Source organism: Adiantum capillus-veneris, chromosome 9 (assembly GCF_014529385.1).
Source record: "Adiantum capillus-veneris isolate H3 chromosome 9, ASM1452938v2, whole genome shotgun sequence".
NCBI classification, from domain to species: Eukaryota; Viridiplantae; Streptophyta; class Polypodiopsida; order Polypodiales; family Pteridaceae; genus Adiantum; species Adiantum capillus-veneris.
In genome coordinates this window covers 140514965-140531503 of record NC_140939.1, presented here as the reverse complement: position 1 = coordinate 140531503, position 16539 = coordinate 140514965, and the positions used below count along the sequence as shown (strand labels likewise).

At 39.9% G+C, this 16539-nt stretch overlaps 1 protein-coding gene across 1 annotated transcript; it reads left to right on the top strand.

Moving 5' to 3' along the window:
- Nucleotides 1-8647: 8647 nt before the first annotated feature.
- On the top strand, nucleotides 8648-16199 carry LOC147451265 (uncharacterized). Its single transcript, XM_086520894.1, has 3 exons — nucleotides 8648-8835; nucleotides 8935-9091; nucleotides 15966-16199. The coding sequence occupies exons 1-3, from the start codon at nucleotides 8648-8650 to the stop codon at nucleotides 16197-16199; spliced, it is 579 nt and encodes a 192-aa protein (XP_086377020.1).
- Nucleotides 16200-16539: the final 340 nt, after the last annotated feature.

The following is a 16539-nucleotide window of genomic DNA, read 5'->3' as shown; positions in this document are numbered from 1 at the left end:
CTTATGCGTGTATCCTGAAGGAATTTTGGTGGAAGCATAATGTTGTTGACACATATATAGCTCCACCTCCCGTGGGTCTTATCCCATGGCATATTTGGATGGCTTGGAGAAATATGTCTATCAGGGGGGTAATTTTTACAAATTTTGGAGTATACATATACACATATCCTCGGGCAATACACCTTACTGATCTTTAGGTTGGATACTATGGCTTAACTGTGGACTTTCCTTTTCTTGGTAACCCCTTGATCAGACTCCTAATTTGTAGTGTAATCTTTGCTTGGCCCTGACACTTAAACCTTAAAATGTGTTGCTCTCCTGTGTGACTGGACCTTTTTTATAGCACTTTGGCTTGTTTACATCATGTGGAATATACCCTTAAGAATGCTCATATTGAGTTACCACTCTAGTGATTGGTGTGAATACTCCCCTAAAAAACATGCTCTCAATTGGTATAACTACCCAAGCATAAAATGATACCAACCCTTTAAAGAGACCCCCCTCCCAAGCATGATGGTCCGTGCCATAAAGGTATTCTCTCACCACTTTGCAGAATTGTCCCGCCTCTACTCAGATACTGCATCCTATGTATTGCTCTGCAACAGCATCCTGTCTCACTTTTTCTCTCTCTCCCTTGCACCTTGACCATAAATGAAGATTGGAATGTGATGATGATGGCCTACAGGTGTAGCATTCACTGCCTCCTAATCTCTCCTTCTCTCTCCTTTCCTCAGCCTACTATGCCGGACTATGCCTAATATACAACACTAAAAAATGAATGGAGACCTGGCTCTTGAAATGGAGGATTGCTTGAGAATCTTGGCGTTGATGTTTTCAAACATAGACTTGATGAAGGAACTTTAAGAGTTGACATGCTACCTATTTAATCAGGTGAGGGGTTGTTTTACTCCCTCACTTAGCTTTGTTTTTTTGTGTTTTTTTATCAACTGTGAAAAGAGAGAGAGCATCACTGTGTGTGGTGCTGTGGATCATCTTAGTGATTATGGAGCAGGTGTTTTCCTCTATCACTACTTGGTTAAACACCTAAACATTTGTTAATAATATATTCTTAAAGGCTAATTGTTTTATTTGAGGATGCCTAGAATTAGTATATGTTTGGAGAATGGTATCCTTTGTCGAGCAACGTTGTTATGAGTAGCTATTTTGATACAAAAGTACCACTATAAATAGGTTTTTTGTGTTACATTCTCCCTATTGGTTTAGGCCGAACTGAGCTCTCTATTCTGGTTTTCCATAGAAAAGACTCATCACTCCGTGATTTTGTTTTGATGATGGCTGCCTCGATTGGTTGATAACAATTTCTTGGTTTAACCAAGCGTAAATACTCTGTTAATATTGTTGCTTGACTGATCCTACTCTTCATTTCTGGGTAGAAACTTATACTTGTTTCTTCTACTATCTACCTAATGTTGTTTTCAACAAAGCTATACATTGCAGTTATCTTTTAGTATTGTACTCACTATGTTTAACCTGGGGTATGATGTGTTTGGGATTGATTGAGCAAGGTTGGCTCCTTCCCATGGATCACTCTCGGATTTAGGTAAAATTTCCTAAGTTTGTACAACTTTTTTGGATGTGCCAAACATTAGAGTATCTTGGATTATTTTCAGCCTGTTGAGCATGCAAATCAACCCTTGCTATTTACTACAAGAGTTATGGGATTTTATCAATCATCTATTGATGAGTTGTTGCCAGGTCTGGAATGTCCCACTGCTAATACTTAAAGGAGCCTGAACTAGACTTAAAACCATGCCGCTATATTGATTTAAAAATAGGGTTAACTAGCTACTCTTACAACATATTATAAAGAGACCACTTGGATTAGAAGGGGTGCATTAGGAAAAATATGGACTCTCCTAGGGCCCTTTTGATTAGGAAAGGGTTAGTGGAGGACCAATGAGAGGCCTCTTGGGATATCACCTATAGCCTAAGGAGAGATAGGGGGGTAGCCTATTTGTCCCCCTCTTCAATGCTTGATTCCTAGAGAGAAAGGGGAGGTGGACTTGGGGGGGGGGGGGGGGGGGGGGGGGGGGTGGGGGTAAAAAGGGGGAAAGAGGTGTCATAAATCCTAGAGAGGGACCCTTGACAAAAAGGGACCCCAAAAGAAAAATTGCGCAGGTCAAAAAACCCTAAAAATTTGAAATTTTTGAAAAGTCTCAAAAATGACCGTTTCCCCTCCAAAATTGTCCAAAACATAACCAAACATCAAAAAGTCACTTTTTCTCTCCATATTCCCTCTCTCCCACAATCTTCTCTCCCCTGCCCACTCCCCTCCCCTCCCCTCACTTCCTCTCTACAGTCAACCCCACCATAGCCAAAATCTCACTCTCCATCTTCTCTAGCTCTTCCTCCCCTCCCCCCTCCATTCTCTCTATGCTGTGCAGCCCACCATAGCCCAAATCTCATCACTATCCTCCTCTTCAGTTGTCCCCCCTTCCTCTCCTCTCTCTCTACAGTCAACCCCACCATAGCCAAATGCTCACTCTCCATCCTCTCTAGCTCTCCCTCCCCTCACCCCTCCATTCTCCACAATGCAGCCCACCATAGCCCAAAGCTCATCACTATCCCACCATAGCCAAAATCTCACCCTCCATCCTCTCTATCTCTCCCTTTCTCCCCTTCATTCTCTCTCTACTGTGTAGACCTCACTATCCTTCTCTCCAACCCTCACCCCCCTCCCCCTTCCCAATCTCTCTCTACTATGTGGCCACCCGACCTCTTCTCAAGCATGTCCACCCATACCACGCATAGACGGCCCAAGTTGGAGATACAAAAGGTCATACTGCACAACACAAAGAGCTCGAAGGTGGAATGGATCCCACAGGATTTTAGCAAGGCTCATGGTTCTACATGCAACCGTTCAGTGTTGGTCCTCATGGAGTACAATGTCGAGGCATACTGGAACGCCATTGGAAGTGAAGACCGATGGCTTTCAAAACAAAATCTGGAATGGTGTCCATCACTCAACATGTGTATAGTGTATCTGAGATCCACTTGTAGAGAGATTCAAACCAATTTGCACCTCATTATAAGTCTAATGCTAAGTCATCTTATGGATATGTCCTCTTTAATTTGCATGTGTTCATATTTTTTGACAACGGTATTTGTGAACGTATTTTTTTATTCAGCTTACTTGCAAAGCAACCGCTTGAATGCCTCTCGGGTACCTTTATGGTTGTGCATGCTATAGATAAGAACTAATCTATATAACTCAACAATGTATACTAATTCAAAATATAGTAGCTAACACCATATTTGTTGTATTACAGGATGTTATTGTAGTGGATGCTTGGGCTCAACTTGGTTTGGTGTCAAGTGGAAAGTGTGACTTCTTCAATCAGAAGCTTATTCTAAACAGCCTTTGTTTGGTGTGTATACTTGTGGATATGGAGGTCCATGGAGTTATCAATGATGAGACAAGCCTTGCTAAGAGCATAGCAATTGCCTCAATCTATATTCCATTCAATGTATTTGATCCAGTACATAACATCCCAAGCTATTATTGTAGACAAGCTACAAACTTTGTAATGAAACTACTTGAATAGAAAGCACTCTTGTTTCATTACACTTTTGTCCACTCTAGTTAATCTTCAACTATATGATGTTGTGCTTGTGATCAATTTTTGTTTCATCTAATCTTGTATGTGTATTGTGCTTCCTCCCAAATTTTTGGTGCTCATAAGTGAATTGATCAAGTAAATTGATTTTTTGGTAGCAAGTACACCTTTGCAATGTGCTTGCATGTAGATCTAGTAAGCCATCTAACCTCAAAGGTCAGGTTTGATTCAGTTTCTATTGTATGAGCACTTAGAGTTTATCTCAAAATGGTGGCAAGCTTTAAATTCTTAGAAGAATCCCATACTCAAGACTAATCAAAGCAAGATAGAGCAATCATATTTCCTTGTGTTGCAGGCATAGACATGAACCTCCTTTGGCATTGAAAAAACATTTAGTTCATGAGCACTCAGAGTTTATCTCAATATAAGATAGAGCAATCATATTCCCTCATGTTTGCAAGCACACACATGAATCCCCTCTTGGCATTGTGCAAACACTTCGTTCTACCTTTGCCATCAATAATGCAATGGCATGCTATTATGTTGTATTTGATATGAGTTTGTGTAAGTTCAACCATAAGTTTGTGCTCTTTGAAATCCCCAAGGAAAACAGAGTATGAAATCAAAATAAAGAAAAGAGAACGAACAAACAAGATAGAGATAGGGTATATATATATATATATATATATATATATATATATATATATATATATATATATATATATATATATATATATATATATATATGTATGTATATATATATATATATATATATTGTACATAGATAGATGGAGGATAAACAGAGAGACAGACAGATAGATATAGATAAATACATTAATAGATAAATAGATAGATAGATAGATGGATAGATAATTCGATAGATAGATACATAAATACATAGATAGATACACATGCAAATAAAAAACACAAAGATAGATAACTAGAGAGAGAGACAGAGAGAGAGAGAGAGAGAGAGAGAGAGACCCTTTTGGAACTCAAGGACATTGCCCCTTTATTGAGGATACACTTTTATGATGGACAAATGACATGATACATGGATCAAACCCAAGACAAGTTATTCCTTGTATTGATTGCTAATTGAGTATGCATCATGCATACTTTGAGCCATCTGTAGCAGAGAATGCATCATGCACATGGTGATCCATCTATAGCCATTTGTAGTAGAGGATGAGTTTGCTTTTTCTAGATATATCATATGAGCTATAGTTTTGTAAAATGCTTCTTTGGATGGAGGCCACCATGCCCAAAACTAAGCAAGCACAAAGAGTAAGAGGCAAGGCAAGGGATGCATAGTCCTTGGGAGGTCCAAAGAAAGCCTGCCACAAGGGAGCGCATGACCTATGGAAGGCCCAAATGCGCTCCCTTGTGGCAGGCTTTCTTTGGACCTCCCAAGGACTATGCATCCCTTGCCTTGCAAAATGCTTCTTTGGATGGATGTTCATGGTTATCTTGTAGGCTCAAGGCCACCATGCCCAAAACTAAGCAAGCACAAAGAGTAGGAGGCAAGGAAGGGGGTGCATAGGCCTTGGGAGGCCCAAAGAAAGCCTGCCACAAGGGAGCGCATTTGGGCCTTCCATAGGTCTATGGAAGGCCCAAATGCGCTCCCTTGTGGCAGGCTTTCTTTGGGCCTCCCAAGGCCTATGCATCCCTTGCCTTGCAAAATGCTTCTTTGGATGGATGTTCATGGTTATCTTGTAGGATCAAGGCCACCATGCCCAAAACTAAGCAAGCACAAAGAGTAGGAGGCAAGGCAGGGAGTGCATAGGCCTTGGGAGGCCCAAAGAAATCCTTCCACAAGGGAGCGCATTTCGGCCTTCCATAGGTCTATGAAAGGCCCAAATGCGCTCCCTTGTGGAAGGCTTTCTTTGGGACTCCCAAGGACTATGCAACCCTTGCCTTGCCTTCTATTTGTGCCAGCTTGATTTGGCATGGTTGACATGGTCCTACAGGATGTTCAAACTTCACTCAACCATGCAATAATAGCTATCTCATACCATGGCGCGTTGCAAGCCCCCCTTTGATTTTCAGGATAGTGCCCCATAGTGTGTATGCTCAAGTTTTGGTCTCGAAAGAAAAAGGGGGTGCTTTGCTTGGTTGTACAAGACACTTTTTAGTCTCACAAAGGCCTACTAGTGAAACAGAGCTGAAGCAAATGGCTATAACATCCACAAAAGGAGAGATACAGAGAGAGATAATTGATTCTTAAAGAAGCTACCCATAAAGGAGCCAATATTCTATTAGTACAAAACACTACTCTATAAGTTTATGCAAAAAATAATTGATCATACATGGCTAGCTAGCTGCAAGCAAAGAGATATTTGGAGGGGGGGGGGGGGGACGAAGAGAGAGAGAGAGAGAGAGAGAGAGAGAGAGAGAGAGAGAGAGAGAGAGAATAAAGGTTTTGTAAACCCATCCCATGCCTCTTTTCCATCCAATGCATGAATAGGCACCCTTGCCTCCTCTCCTAAACTAACCAACTAGCCCCTACCTTTGAAGCATTGGTTGATATAGTTTTGCATCCTCAAAAATGCTACCATGATGCAATTACATGGCCCATCTTGATGCAGGCTTATGAGTGATGGGTAATCCTCCCCACTAGCATAATTCTCAACATTGGTTCAACACTTTCTATATTAGTTATGAACCCCTAGAATTCACCAAGAATTTACCGTATTCATGTGACACACTTGTATAAGCATCAAACCCCTCAGTAAGAATCAAATATTTAAAGAAATTGCTACATGGAAAATAATCTGCAAGATCAAAGATTTCATATATTAAAGCCATAGCGCTTGTTGTTACAAAACCATGTCCATTGTAGACCAGCTTTGGGCATTATGGATACATGTTCAGCATGTATAGAGTACAAATCTAAATTCTTCAAATGTTGCCTCAAATACACTCAGGTTTGAAACCAGTGCCCTTGTGTAAAGTAACATCACCATTGCTTGACATACTTGACCTTCCTATGCTTGGGATACATCTCTGTCTCATGGCTATGGAGTTTCCACCTGTGGTGCAGGGGCACCCTTCTGTGTCCTTCCAACTAGAAAGTTTATGATGTGACTCCACCTTACATGAAAAATAAATATTCTGTTCCATAGCTTGCAAGAAGTTGGGTATGCTAGAGTCTTTTCCATAGCTTGTGTGACGGTTGTGTATTAGTGTTGTGGGATGCAATAGAGGCAAAGGTGGATGTGAAGACAACTACATTAGCTTGTAATCATGGTGGGCTTGGTTGATACGGGAAGTTGAGTATGAGGGAAGGGGTAGGGTCAGGGGAGGGGACGTTGACATTGAAATGGAAGATTGAGGAGGTAGATGAAGAGGTAGTTGCTGTAGATCTTGGCTTACGGTAGACTTGGTATTTTTGAGGGAGGACAGTGAACAATGGAAGAGGGTACATGGATAGAAATAAGAGAGGAGAGAGGAATGTGACAGTGAGACGAAGGGTTTAGCAGGTAGATAAAGAGGCAGATCCAGGAGTGTGTGAGAAAGAGAGGGAGGGTTTAGCAGGTAGATGGAGAGGGAGATGTAAAATTCTGTAAGAGTGAGAAGCGGACTACTCTTGGTGGGATGTTTCATTTGAGGACTATCTATTGATACTTGTAAAAGCTTCTACGACTGATTATGAACGGCATCCATACTCTTTTCTACTGGCTAAAAAAGCCTTAAAACTCCGACTGTAGTATAGTCCTCTCTGTTAACATTACCACTTATTTGCTCGAGTAAGACTTGTGGTTTTTTATGACACGATACGGCTACGTTACTTTAGACTTAACTATTCTACTCTCATCACCTTGATGAGGTAGTAGGCCCATACACAATGGGCCTATTGCCAACCCATTGTGTATGGTGTCTGGGTTAGGGCAGCCACACACACACACACTTGGTCACTCCATCTGCTATGAATGTTCCATCCAGATACACACTTAAACGTGAGCTACTAGGATAGCTAGTGATCATTTTGTCTTATAAGTGGTCTATCTTATGCGTGTATCCTGAAGGAATTTTGGTGGAAGCATAATGTTGCTGACATATATACAATTCCACCTCTTGTGGGTCTTATCCCATGGCAGATTTGGATGGCTTAGAGAAATATGCCTATTAAGGGGCTAAATGTCACAAAGTTTGAAGTATACATATACACATATCCTTGGGCATTGCACCTTAGTGAGATTTGGGTTGCATACTATGGCTTAACTGTGGACTTTCTTTTCTTGGTAACCCCTTGATCACACTGCTAATTTATAGTGTAATCTTTACTTGGTCCTCACACTTAAAACTGAAATTTTTTTTCTCTCTTGTAACCAAGCCTTTTTTATAGCACTTTGATTTGTTTACATCATGTGGAATCTACCCTTAAACATTCTCATATTGAGTTTCCACTTCGGTGATTGGTGTGAACCCTAAAAAACGTGCTCTCAATAAGTATACTACCCATGCATACAATGATACCAACCTTTTAAAGAGACCCCCATTCTGACCGTGATGGGCCGCGCCATAATGGTCTTCTCTCACCACTTTGTAGAACTGTCTCGCCTCTACTCAGATTGTTGGTTTGTACCTGTCTTTGAGGTCCTCCTCAATCGCATCGTCATTGTCATCGTTTTTTGCTTATTGGATGTATACCTAAAAATTGTTGGGTCGTTTTCTATTGGGGAATGTGAAAACAAGCGATGTTGACTTCTACCTATTTGCGATTGCGCCTTTGAAACGAGAGAGAAGTACTCTAAATCTTTCAACCCATCGTCATGGCTTTTGTAACGTACATGCATTGCTTTTTCGTGTTAAAATTGAAAAAGAGTGGGTAGGTCATAAAATTGAGTCAAGCTTGAGGATGCTAGCCATGTGATTCGAGTGTAGGGCAATGGCCTACACACGGCCATCTTCAGCCTCAAAGAAAAGTAAACCTCATTAGGCTTACCGAGTAAAATGGGAGTTGATAATTTGTGCTTAGAGACTTAGAGTTAGTAGAGGAACGTTACATTTAGGCACTTTTAGGAGCGGGACCGTGGGTAGTAAGGTGGGTGGTTTGGGACACAAATATGGGGGAGAAGGATGCGGAGGTGCAGAGGAGCTTGAATTTAATGGAGGCGATGGAGGATGCCATGCACGATGTCAAGAACTATCGCACGCACTGCAACCTCATCGCCACTGCGCTCCGTCCATTGTGCCCCCTCCTTCGCCACGCCATCGGCACCCCCTTCCTCCCCGACCAAGCAGAAGGTGCAAGGTCCTCTCTCTCTCTCTCTCTCTCTCTCTCACACACACACACACACACACACACACACTCACACACACCATCACGCCCTCATCGACTCTCTTTCTCCAGGGACCTGTTTCGGAAATTCAATGAGATCGTGGAGGATGCTGTGGCTGTCATCCGCCTCTCTTCCACCCTTACCACTCTCGACAAAGTGCTCAACCAAGGCGAGGCCAAGAAGCGCTTGACCTGCGTCCTTGAAAGTGTTCAAATGATCTCAAGAGAGGTAAATTCTAACCTTGTCTTTTTCCTTTTTGGGTGATGCTTGAATTTTGACTCTCAAGGTCAAGGGTCGAGGGGCAAATATCTGCACCATTCATTTAGTCGCCATTATCTCATATAATCTATTGTTTCAAACGTTGGCTTTTTGACAAGTCAATGTACGTGATAAAAAAATGTTGTAATTGTATGCTCAACTAATCAACACTAATTGTCATGCCCTCGAGGAGGTGGTTAGGGATCACTCTTTGCCCCCCTTGTCTTGAACCTTGACGATCGGAAAAGGTCAATAAATGACCTTTCTCTCATAAAAACTATTGCTTCCATGGCTCTCGATATTGTTGCTACGGCTTCCAGCTCCCCGCCGATCACAAGGCAGTTGCAGTTTTTACCCTTTCCCTACTTTGAAAGTAAAACTAGGATTTAACTGAAATTTTACACTAGAAACTAGGATATGTGAGTGTTGGTTTCTTGTACACACACCCTCTCACGCAAACCATGTTTCCTCTGCATCAATAGAGATATACTCAAAGCAATGCTTACAATTTCAATCATGAAGAATCTCTTCAAGCACCTTAATCATTAAACAAGATAACCCCCCTAAAGGTCTTGCTCGTCAATATTCATGTAGGTCAGAATTTTCCATGGTATGTAATCGGTTTGATAATCATATTTTGAAGGGTAGTTTCAGACCCTATTTTCAGCTAGTGTATGTGATCTATCTTGTGATCACTTTCGACAAGGGATTATGTGGAAACACAAAGATAACTACAATCTACAAAACTCTGCAAGACTTTATCACTTCAAAGAAACTTGAGTATATAAAAAAAGACAGAGAATCCACAAGAGACATGTAATGGTACAGATCCGCTATTCCTAGATAGCAATGGCCTCGAATTATGGCAACAACGCTTTCAGTATTTCTTCATATTGCTCCAATAACGTACAAGTGGTTGGCTCTGCTTTACTTCTCCATGTGGAAGAATGCCAAAGAGGGTGCACACATATCATATTTAAAGGCCATTAGCCTACCCAAAACATCTCACATAAAAAGCACCGAGTCTAAAAGTTACTGGTTCGAAAGAAAGTGCCTAGGGGATTGGTCCGTATTTTGCATTGCCATATCATCATGCTTACATAATTTTTTGTTGTGTGTTTTGCTTTATTTTAGGATTTTTAGGCTTCTTAGACGAAGTTTTTGTATGTTGGTTGGGAAAGAATTTATAATCGTAATCCACTTTGCCTTTTAGACGACTCAACCGGTCTTCAATAATTTGATATATCTTCTTCTTCTTCTGCTGCTAGTGTTTAGGTCCCTTGGTCAGGATTTGCAAAACTCAATCAAGTTAGCTCAAAAATCTGAAGGTTATTCTAGGGGTCAATCCTGAGGATTGTTTCATTAATTAATCAATGTTTCTCATCCTAGAACGATGCAACACAAATAATTACTTATGCAAGTACTAGACATAAAAAAGAAAGGGAAATTTGTATATAGGATAGAGGATTCTAGCTTTGACAAAGAGTGTGGCATGGACCACCTTTCTAGGGAGAGAGAGTTTGTGATTGGCCAACCAAATGTAATGATCAGGTGCGTCTATAATCTTGATGCAAAAATCCTAACCCTGCAACACGTCATATACCTGATCTTTAACTTTTTCCACAGCTTTACATGGTTTGTTTGATGGATCAACAATAGGACACCTATCAAGTAAGAAATAAACCCAACCAAAAGTCTAGGCTTCTTGTTTTTTGTGTATTCATATGGAAGTGGTCATTTGAGAAGAGGAGGAGGAGCACTAGGTAGAGGTGATGGAACATAGGATGGAGGTGTAGAAGGAAATGGTAGTGGTACATTGGAAGCGACATGCGCATGTTCTCCGGAAGCCATATGCTTTAAAATGCCTTCCAAAAATTGGGAGACCTCTCCAAAACTTTATTGTGAAGAGGTAAGAAGGGGATATTGAGAAGGGATAGGAGGAAGAGAGAAGCAAATTTGAGAAGGTTGGGAAGGGATAGCACTGTTGACATGAGCAGTCAAGGAGCCCAAATAACGGTGTGCAAAGCTTTCGAGTCAATCTGATCATCCATCGGTTTTTCCATTTGACAAGCCAATTATCGAACCACATAATAGCATGTGTCTCCTCTAGTTGCTTCCGAGTGGAGAGACTAGGTGGATTTTCATCTTCTATGGTGTGATCTCCCTTTTCTCTGTTCATATTGTTAGGATCGTGCTTCGATTTGTGGAAGGCAATGAGGTAAGCTAAGCTCTTATACCACTGTACTCACTTTTGACGAGGGATTTTATGGAAACACAAAGTCTATAAAACTTAGCAACTCTTTAAAACAACTAAAATAACCAAAAAGAAGAGAGAGAATCCACATGAGAAATGGAGTAGTAGAGTTCTACTCCCATGTCACATCAATGGCCCCGATATGTGACACCCCTTTTGGTATTTCTTTATATTGCTCCAACAAGGTACAACTGGCTTGCTCTATGTTGCTACTCCACGTGATACAATGCTAGAGAGAGTGCCCACATAACATATTTAAAGGCCCTTGGCCTACCAAAGTATTTCACATGAAAATCACTGAGTCTAAAAGATATTGGTCCCAAAGAAGATGCCTAGAGGGTTGGTCCGTGTTGTGCACTGCCACCTCAACATGCTCGTGCAATCACTGAGTGTGTATGTGTTGCTTTATTTAGAGTTTTTAGGACCCTCAATCGATATTCTATAAGTTGGTCGAGTTTGGATTTTTATACCAACTTACTTTGTCTTTTAGGCCACTAGATAGGTCTTCAATAAGTTGATATATCTTCTTCTTCTTTTGCTAGGGTTAGGTCCCTCGATTGAGATTTTCAAAACTTAATCAAGTTAGCTTAAAATCTGAGTTTCAATCCTTAGGGTCGTTTTGAAAATCAATCAGCGATTTTAATCCATAACAATGCAACACAAATGATTATAGATGCATGTATAGGACAAAAAAGGAAATAACATATGTATGTGTCATAGAGGATTCCAGACCTGACAAAGAGATTGGCATGGACCACCTTGCTAGGGAGAGAGAGAGAGAGCATATAATTGGCCAACGGAATGCAATAATTAATTGCGTCTATGACCTTGATGTAAAAACCCAACTTTCTCTAGCATATTGCCTTTGCATTGGGTTAGTACACAATACTTACTTGTCTCATATAAAAGCTTTTTATATAAGTGGCTAGACTCTCTCAACAACAGAGCAATTCAGGCTCCTTCATTAGGAAGAGAGTGGGATCTAGGAGGGCCTTTTTATTTGGCAGTTTAAGGAAGTAAAACCTTTAGTATTAAGAAAGTAATTAAAGGACAGCTTTTGAATTCAAACAAGAAAAACAACTAGTTTATTTGAATTTAAAATGTTCCCCCAAAATGGAGTTTGAAATCTAGCAGGTAAAACCATATCATGTAGCATATCTATGGAACGAGCTCGACACGTAGATTGTAGATCTACGATCTTTGCTAAAATTGGAAATTATATGTGGGAGTTATGGAAGGCCGAAAATCATAAAATTATCCATCTTCTTTTTGGTGGGAAAAGTGTATCCTTTGATTACACACCCACCATTTTTGCACACATGGCATACACCTATTTGTCAAAATGTTAATCACCTCCATAAGCTCATGGCAAATAAAGAGGCCCTCCTAGATCCATCCTCTTCCTTATGTAAAACTGAGTATCCATCTTTGGGCTAATTGGACAAGGACCTGCCAAAGCTGTCGTTTATCATGGCCTCATTAAAGCACCAATCAAGCACATAGAGGTAGCAAAAGGCTCTTATTTATGGCAATCTTTGGGGCCAGTGCATTTGGGGACAAAAGTCTGCCGTTCTATGTCGACTCTCCTCTCCTCTCTTTCTCAAGTTGTTGACCGGTGGGTCAACAACATGACACTCAACAAAACCTTATTTTTTGAGAGTTATGGAAGGCTGTGGATTATGGTTAGAAACATCAATTGTAATAAGTAGGAGTCTAGTGGCAGAAGTCAGGGTGCAATGACACTTCCAGATTGTAAATACAAAGCCATTTGACCCCTCAAACTCTATTTTTGGTTAACCTAAGGTAGCCTTAGTATATAAGGTACCTAGGTCATTTTGTAAAGAGAACTTTTATCATAATCATAAGTTTTAAGCTGTCGTCAGTTATGTGTGAGAGAGGAAGAGAGAGAGAGAGCGTGAGCTTCATCCTGGCATTACTCCCGGTTCGCTCATCACATTGGAGAACTGACAACACCATTGCGCTAGCCTCGGCAAGAGCTACGCGACAACACCAAGCATTCCTCGCGGAACGGAGCATACGTGCTCACACATCTACGAGATACTCGTGGCCATAAGTATATCAAACGATGTCTGTTATCTGCCTACAAGTAGTCGTTAGAATTGTAGCGACATAAGCTACGCATATGTACTCATAGATTTCAATTACGAGCACTTCCATAATTTTGCTCTATCTTTATACACGTATTTTGCAAATGGATCTAGAGCTAGGGCTTGGGACAGGTGTATCCTAGTGAGGGGATGGTGTTCCCTAGGTTTCGCATGATTATGGTATGGTTTAGTGAGTTTCATTCCATTTGTGTGTATGTGGATTGGATGGTGTAGTTGAGAGCAATGAGATTCTATGTTGGTGTTGAGTTGGCCTTCCAGAGTGTTGTATGTGTAGGATGGTCTTAGCTTGACAAGCTAAAAATATTTTCTTCATGTGCCTATCGTGTCATCTGTGTCCTCGATTGACATTATGTTGATCTACGTTATGTTACATGCACTTTATGGGTGGTGTGAATCGCTCCCGCAACACAAGTCAAGTTCAATTATTTGCAGATCTTGTTTGTGTGTTTCTATCGATTTCTCGCTTGGAGTGTCTAATCAAGTAACAACAATATCCGAGCTTAGAACGGTTTATTATATATGGAGGATGCGATCCTTTTGGAAGCACACATAAGTTCTTTGCGAAGAATTTGACAGGGAGGACACCCCTCTGACCTTTGGTTTGTGGAAAGATGAAGAAAACATGAGTCCCAATGTGAGAACAAAAGAAACCAACGGAGATTTTGGCAAATTTTCGTCGGGGAACCTTGACAAAGCGGATTACAAACGTAAACTATAGGTTGACATGTATATGAAAAGATTGATCAAGTACTACAAGGACCCAAAATATGTAAATATCGTCTAAAGGACAACCTGCTTGATGATAATCACTCGAGATGGCGATGAATTCTCCTATCAAGACGATAATGAAACAGAAAGCAAAGCCAAGCGCAAAAAAGCAAAAGTTGTACTACAAAAAGAGGTTGACAAAGCTCTTGAAAAGAAGACAAACCAAACATAGTGTTGGATGTGGACTAACTGTGTGACTTGCGAACTGCATGCTCTATGAATGTATTGTCTTGTAGCAATGGTCATGGGCATCGTTTTGGTTGAACTAGGAAAATAACGGATATGAATCTAATAGTAACAAGTTTTAGTGGATCAAGACATCCACGAGTGGCCACATGAAGAGGGGATAACTCCTTTAAATCACCCCTTCCCCTCAATTAACTACACCTCAAAGAGGTGTAGTTAGAAAACATAAAGACTCCCACCCCTTCAATTGTGTGTGAGAGTGTGAGAACTAGTTACATTAATCCAATTAATACTTAAACTATTAATACCTCCTCTTCATGTGGAAGGTATCTTAACAATTCTTCAGCAAATTATTTAATTCCTTCTTGGATACCAATTATTAGAGTAAGATGGATGATCAAGAGTAGCATTTATATTCATAAAATAAATTATAGTGCTATTTAGCTTAAATATGATGTACAAAGTGCCTGCTTACATAGAAATTGTGGATACAAGGCTCTATAGGAATTTGAAGAAAAATTGGATCGACTTGTTGAGGGTTTTATCTTTCTAGCCATGCAAGCTCACGTGCACATCTAACCCTATGTGCATGTGGGCAAGCTAACTCCTACTTCTAGCATCTAGGACAACCTAGGAAGTGTTCAAGACCCTTGTGAGCCTGTACGCAGGACGTGCATTTATGTAGAACAAGACTCTCCTACTTTATATGTACAAAAAATTTAGTTCCTTACAAAAATTTCAATAACTCCATGAAAATATTTTTCCTTCTCACTAAAAGCTCACAATTTTGAAATAAGGTATGTTGTACAAATTATTACGTAAATTTTCAAAATCTTATTGGGCTTCTGGATGGCATTACTCAAGCGAGAGAGAGAGAGAGAGAGAGAGAGAGAGAGAGAGAGAGAGAGGACCCCTCAATTTCTACGTAGTACCTTAAAGTATCCTCTATCTGCCCCCTAAACATACGAAATGTATATGCAAATTTTGGGGGTTTACCCCTATGTATACGCTTGTACACACTTACAAATCCCTTCCCCTTCTTCTATTGTGCACTTATGTGGTACTATACGGAACACATTAGTGAGTCCCTCATGTACAAATATCACTACTTGACTTGTAAAAACAATGCATCTTGTGTGCTTGGATTTTGGCTATTCCATGTAATAGGCAAGTGGAAAGACATAAAGACTTTTAAGTATATATGAAAATAATTACATCCTCATTTTGATAAAACACTTGCTTTCATGAAGTATTACAATAGATAAACACAACTCAATAAGTAATTTATAAAATAAGTGGGATTTAGAGATCATCAAAAACTTAAACCCAGAGCATGATTCTCATAATTTCCATATATCTTGCTTTGATGGTGTATTAAGATTTGATTTATATAGCATGTAAAATTTAGTGGTGACAAAAAAGGTTCAACACAAAGCATGAATCAATTAGTAAATTGATTTCTACTATTATTAGAATCCAATCTAAGTCTTTGTAGTTTTATATACAGATGAAATGTTTTTTGGAGTATCAATCAAAAAGGTGTTCTCTAGAATGGAAACCATTTTATGAGACCCCATCCAACAACACAAATTGTACAGCGACATTTGAAAGGGGTGATTATAAAAATAACTCTATTGAGAAAGAATCCCATGACACAACATTACCAGACCTCATTACATTTGATGATGATGATGATATTTGTAATACTTTCCATGTAGCAAGTGTTCCTCCATCTCTTTGACAAAATCAATCCATTCTAAATGCACGATTGTCTTTTTTTTAAAACATAAATCTCTACTTTAGTTGGGAAGACCTGTGTAAGAGTACGGGCCCCAAGGGTAGGACTAAAGTGTCAGAATATAAGAGTATGGGCTTCAAGGGTACAACTAAACTGTAAGAATATAAACTCTTCCTAATAATTGATATCCACCATAAAATCTTACATGTATAGACTAGCTTGTAATAATTTACCAAGAGTTCATGGTATAATTAGTAAAAATATATTTTCAAATTAATTTAGATCGTAAAACTTTAATTTAATTTGTAAGATTTTTTTAGATTTTAGTTTAATTTGCAAGAGT

Excerpts from the sequence above, each read along its gene's own strand:
- LOC147451265 (XM_086520894.1), top strand. The coding sequence starts at position 8,648 with ATGGGGGAGAAGGATGCGGAGGTGCAGAGGAGCTTGAATTTAATGGAG. Across the intron at positions 8,836-8,934 it reads GACCAAGCAGAAGGTGCAAG|GGACCTGTTTCGGAAATTCA; the intron begins GTCCTCTCTCTC and ends CTCTTTCTCCAG. Across the intron at positions 9,092-15,965 it reads TTCAAATGATCTCAAGAGAG|ATGAAATGTTTTTTGGAGTA; the intron begins GTAAATTCTAAC and ends TTTTATATACAG.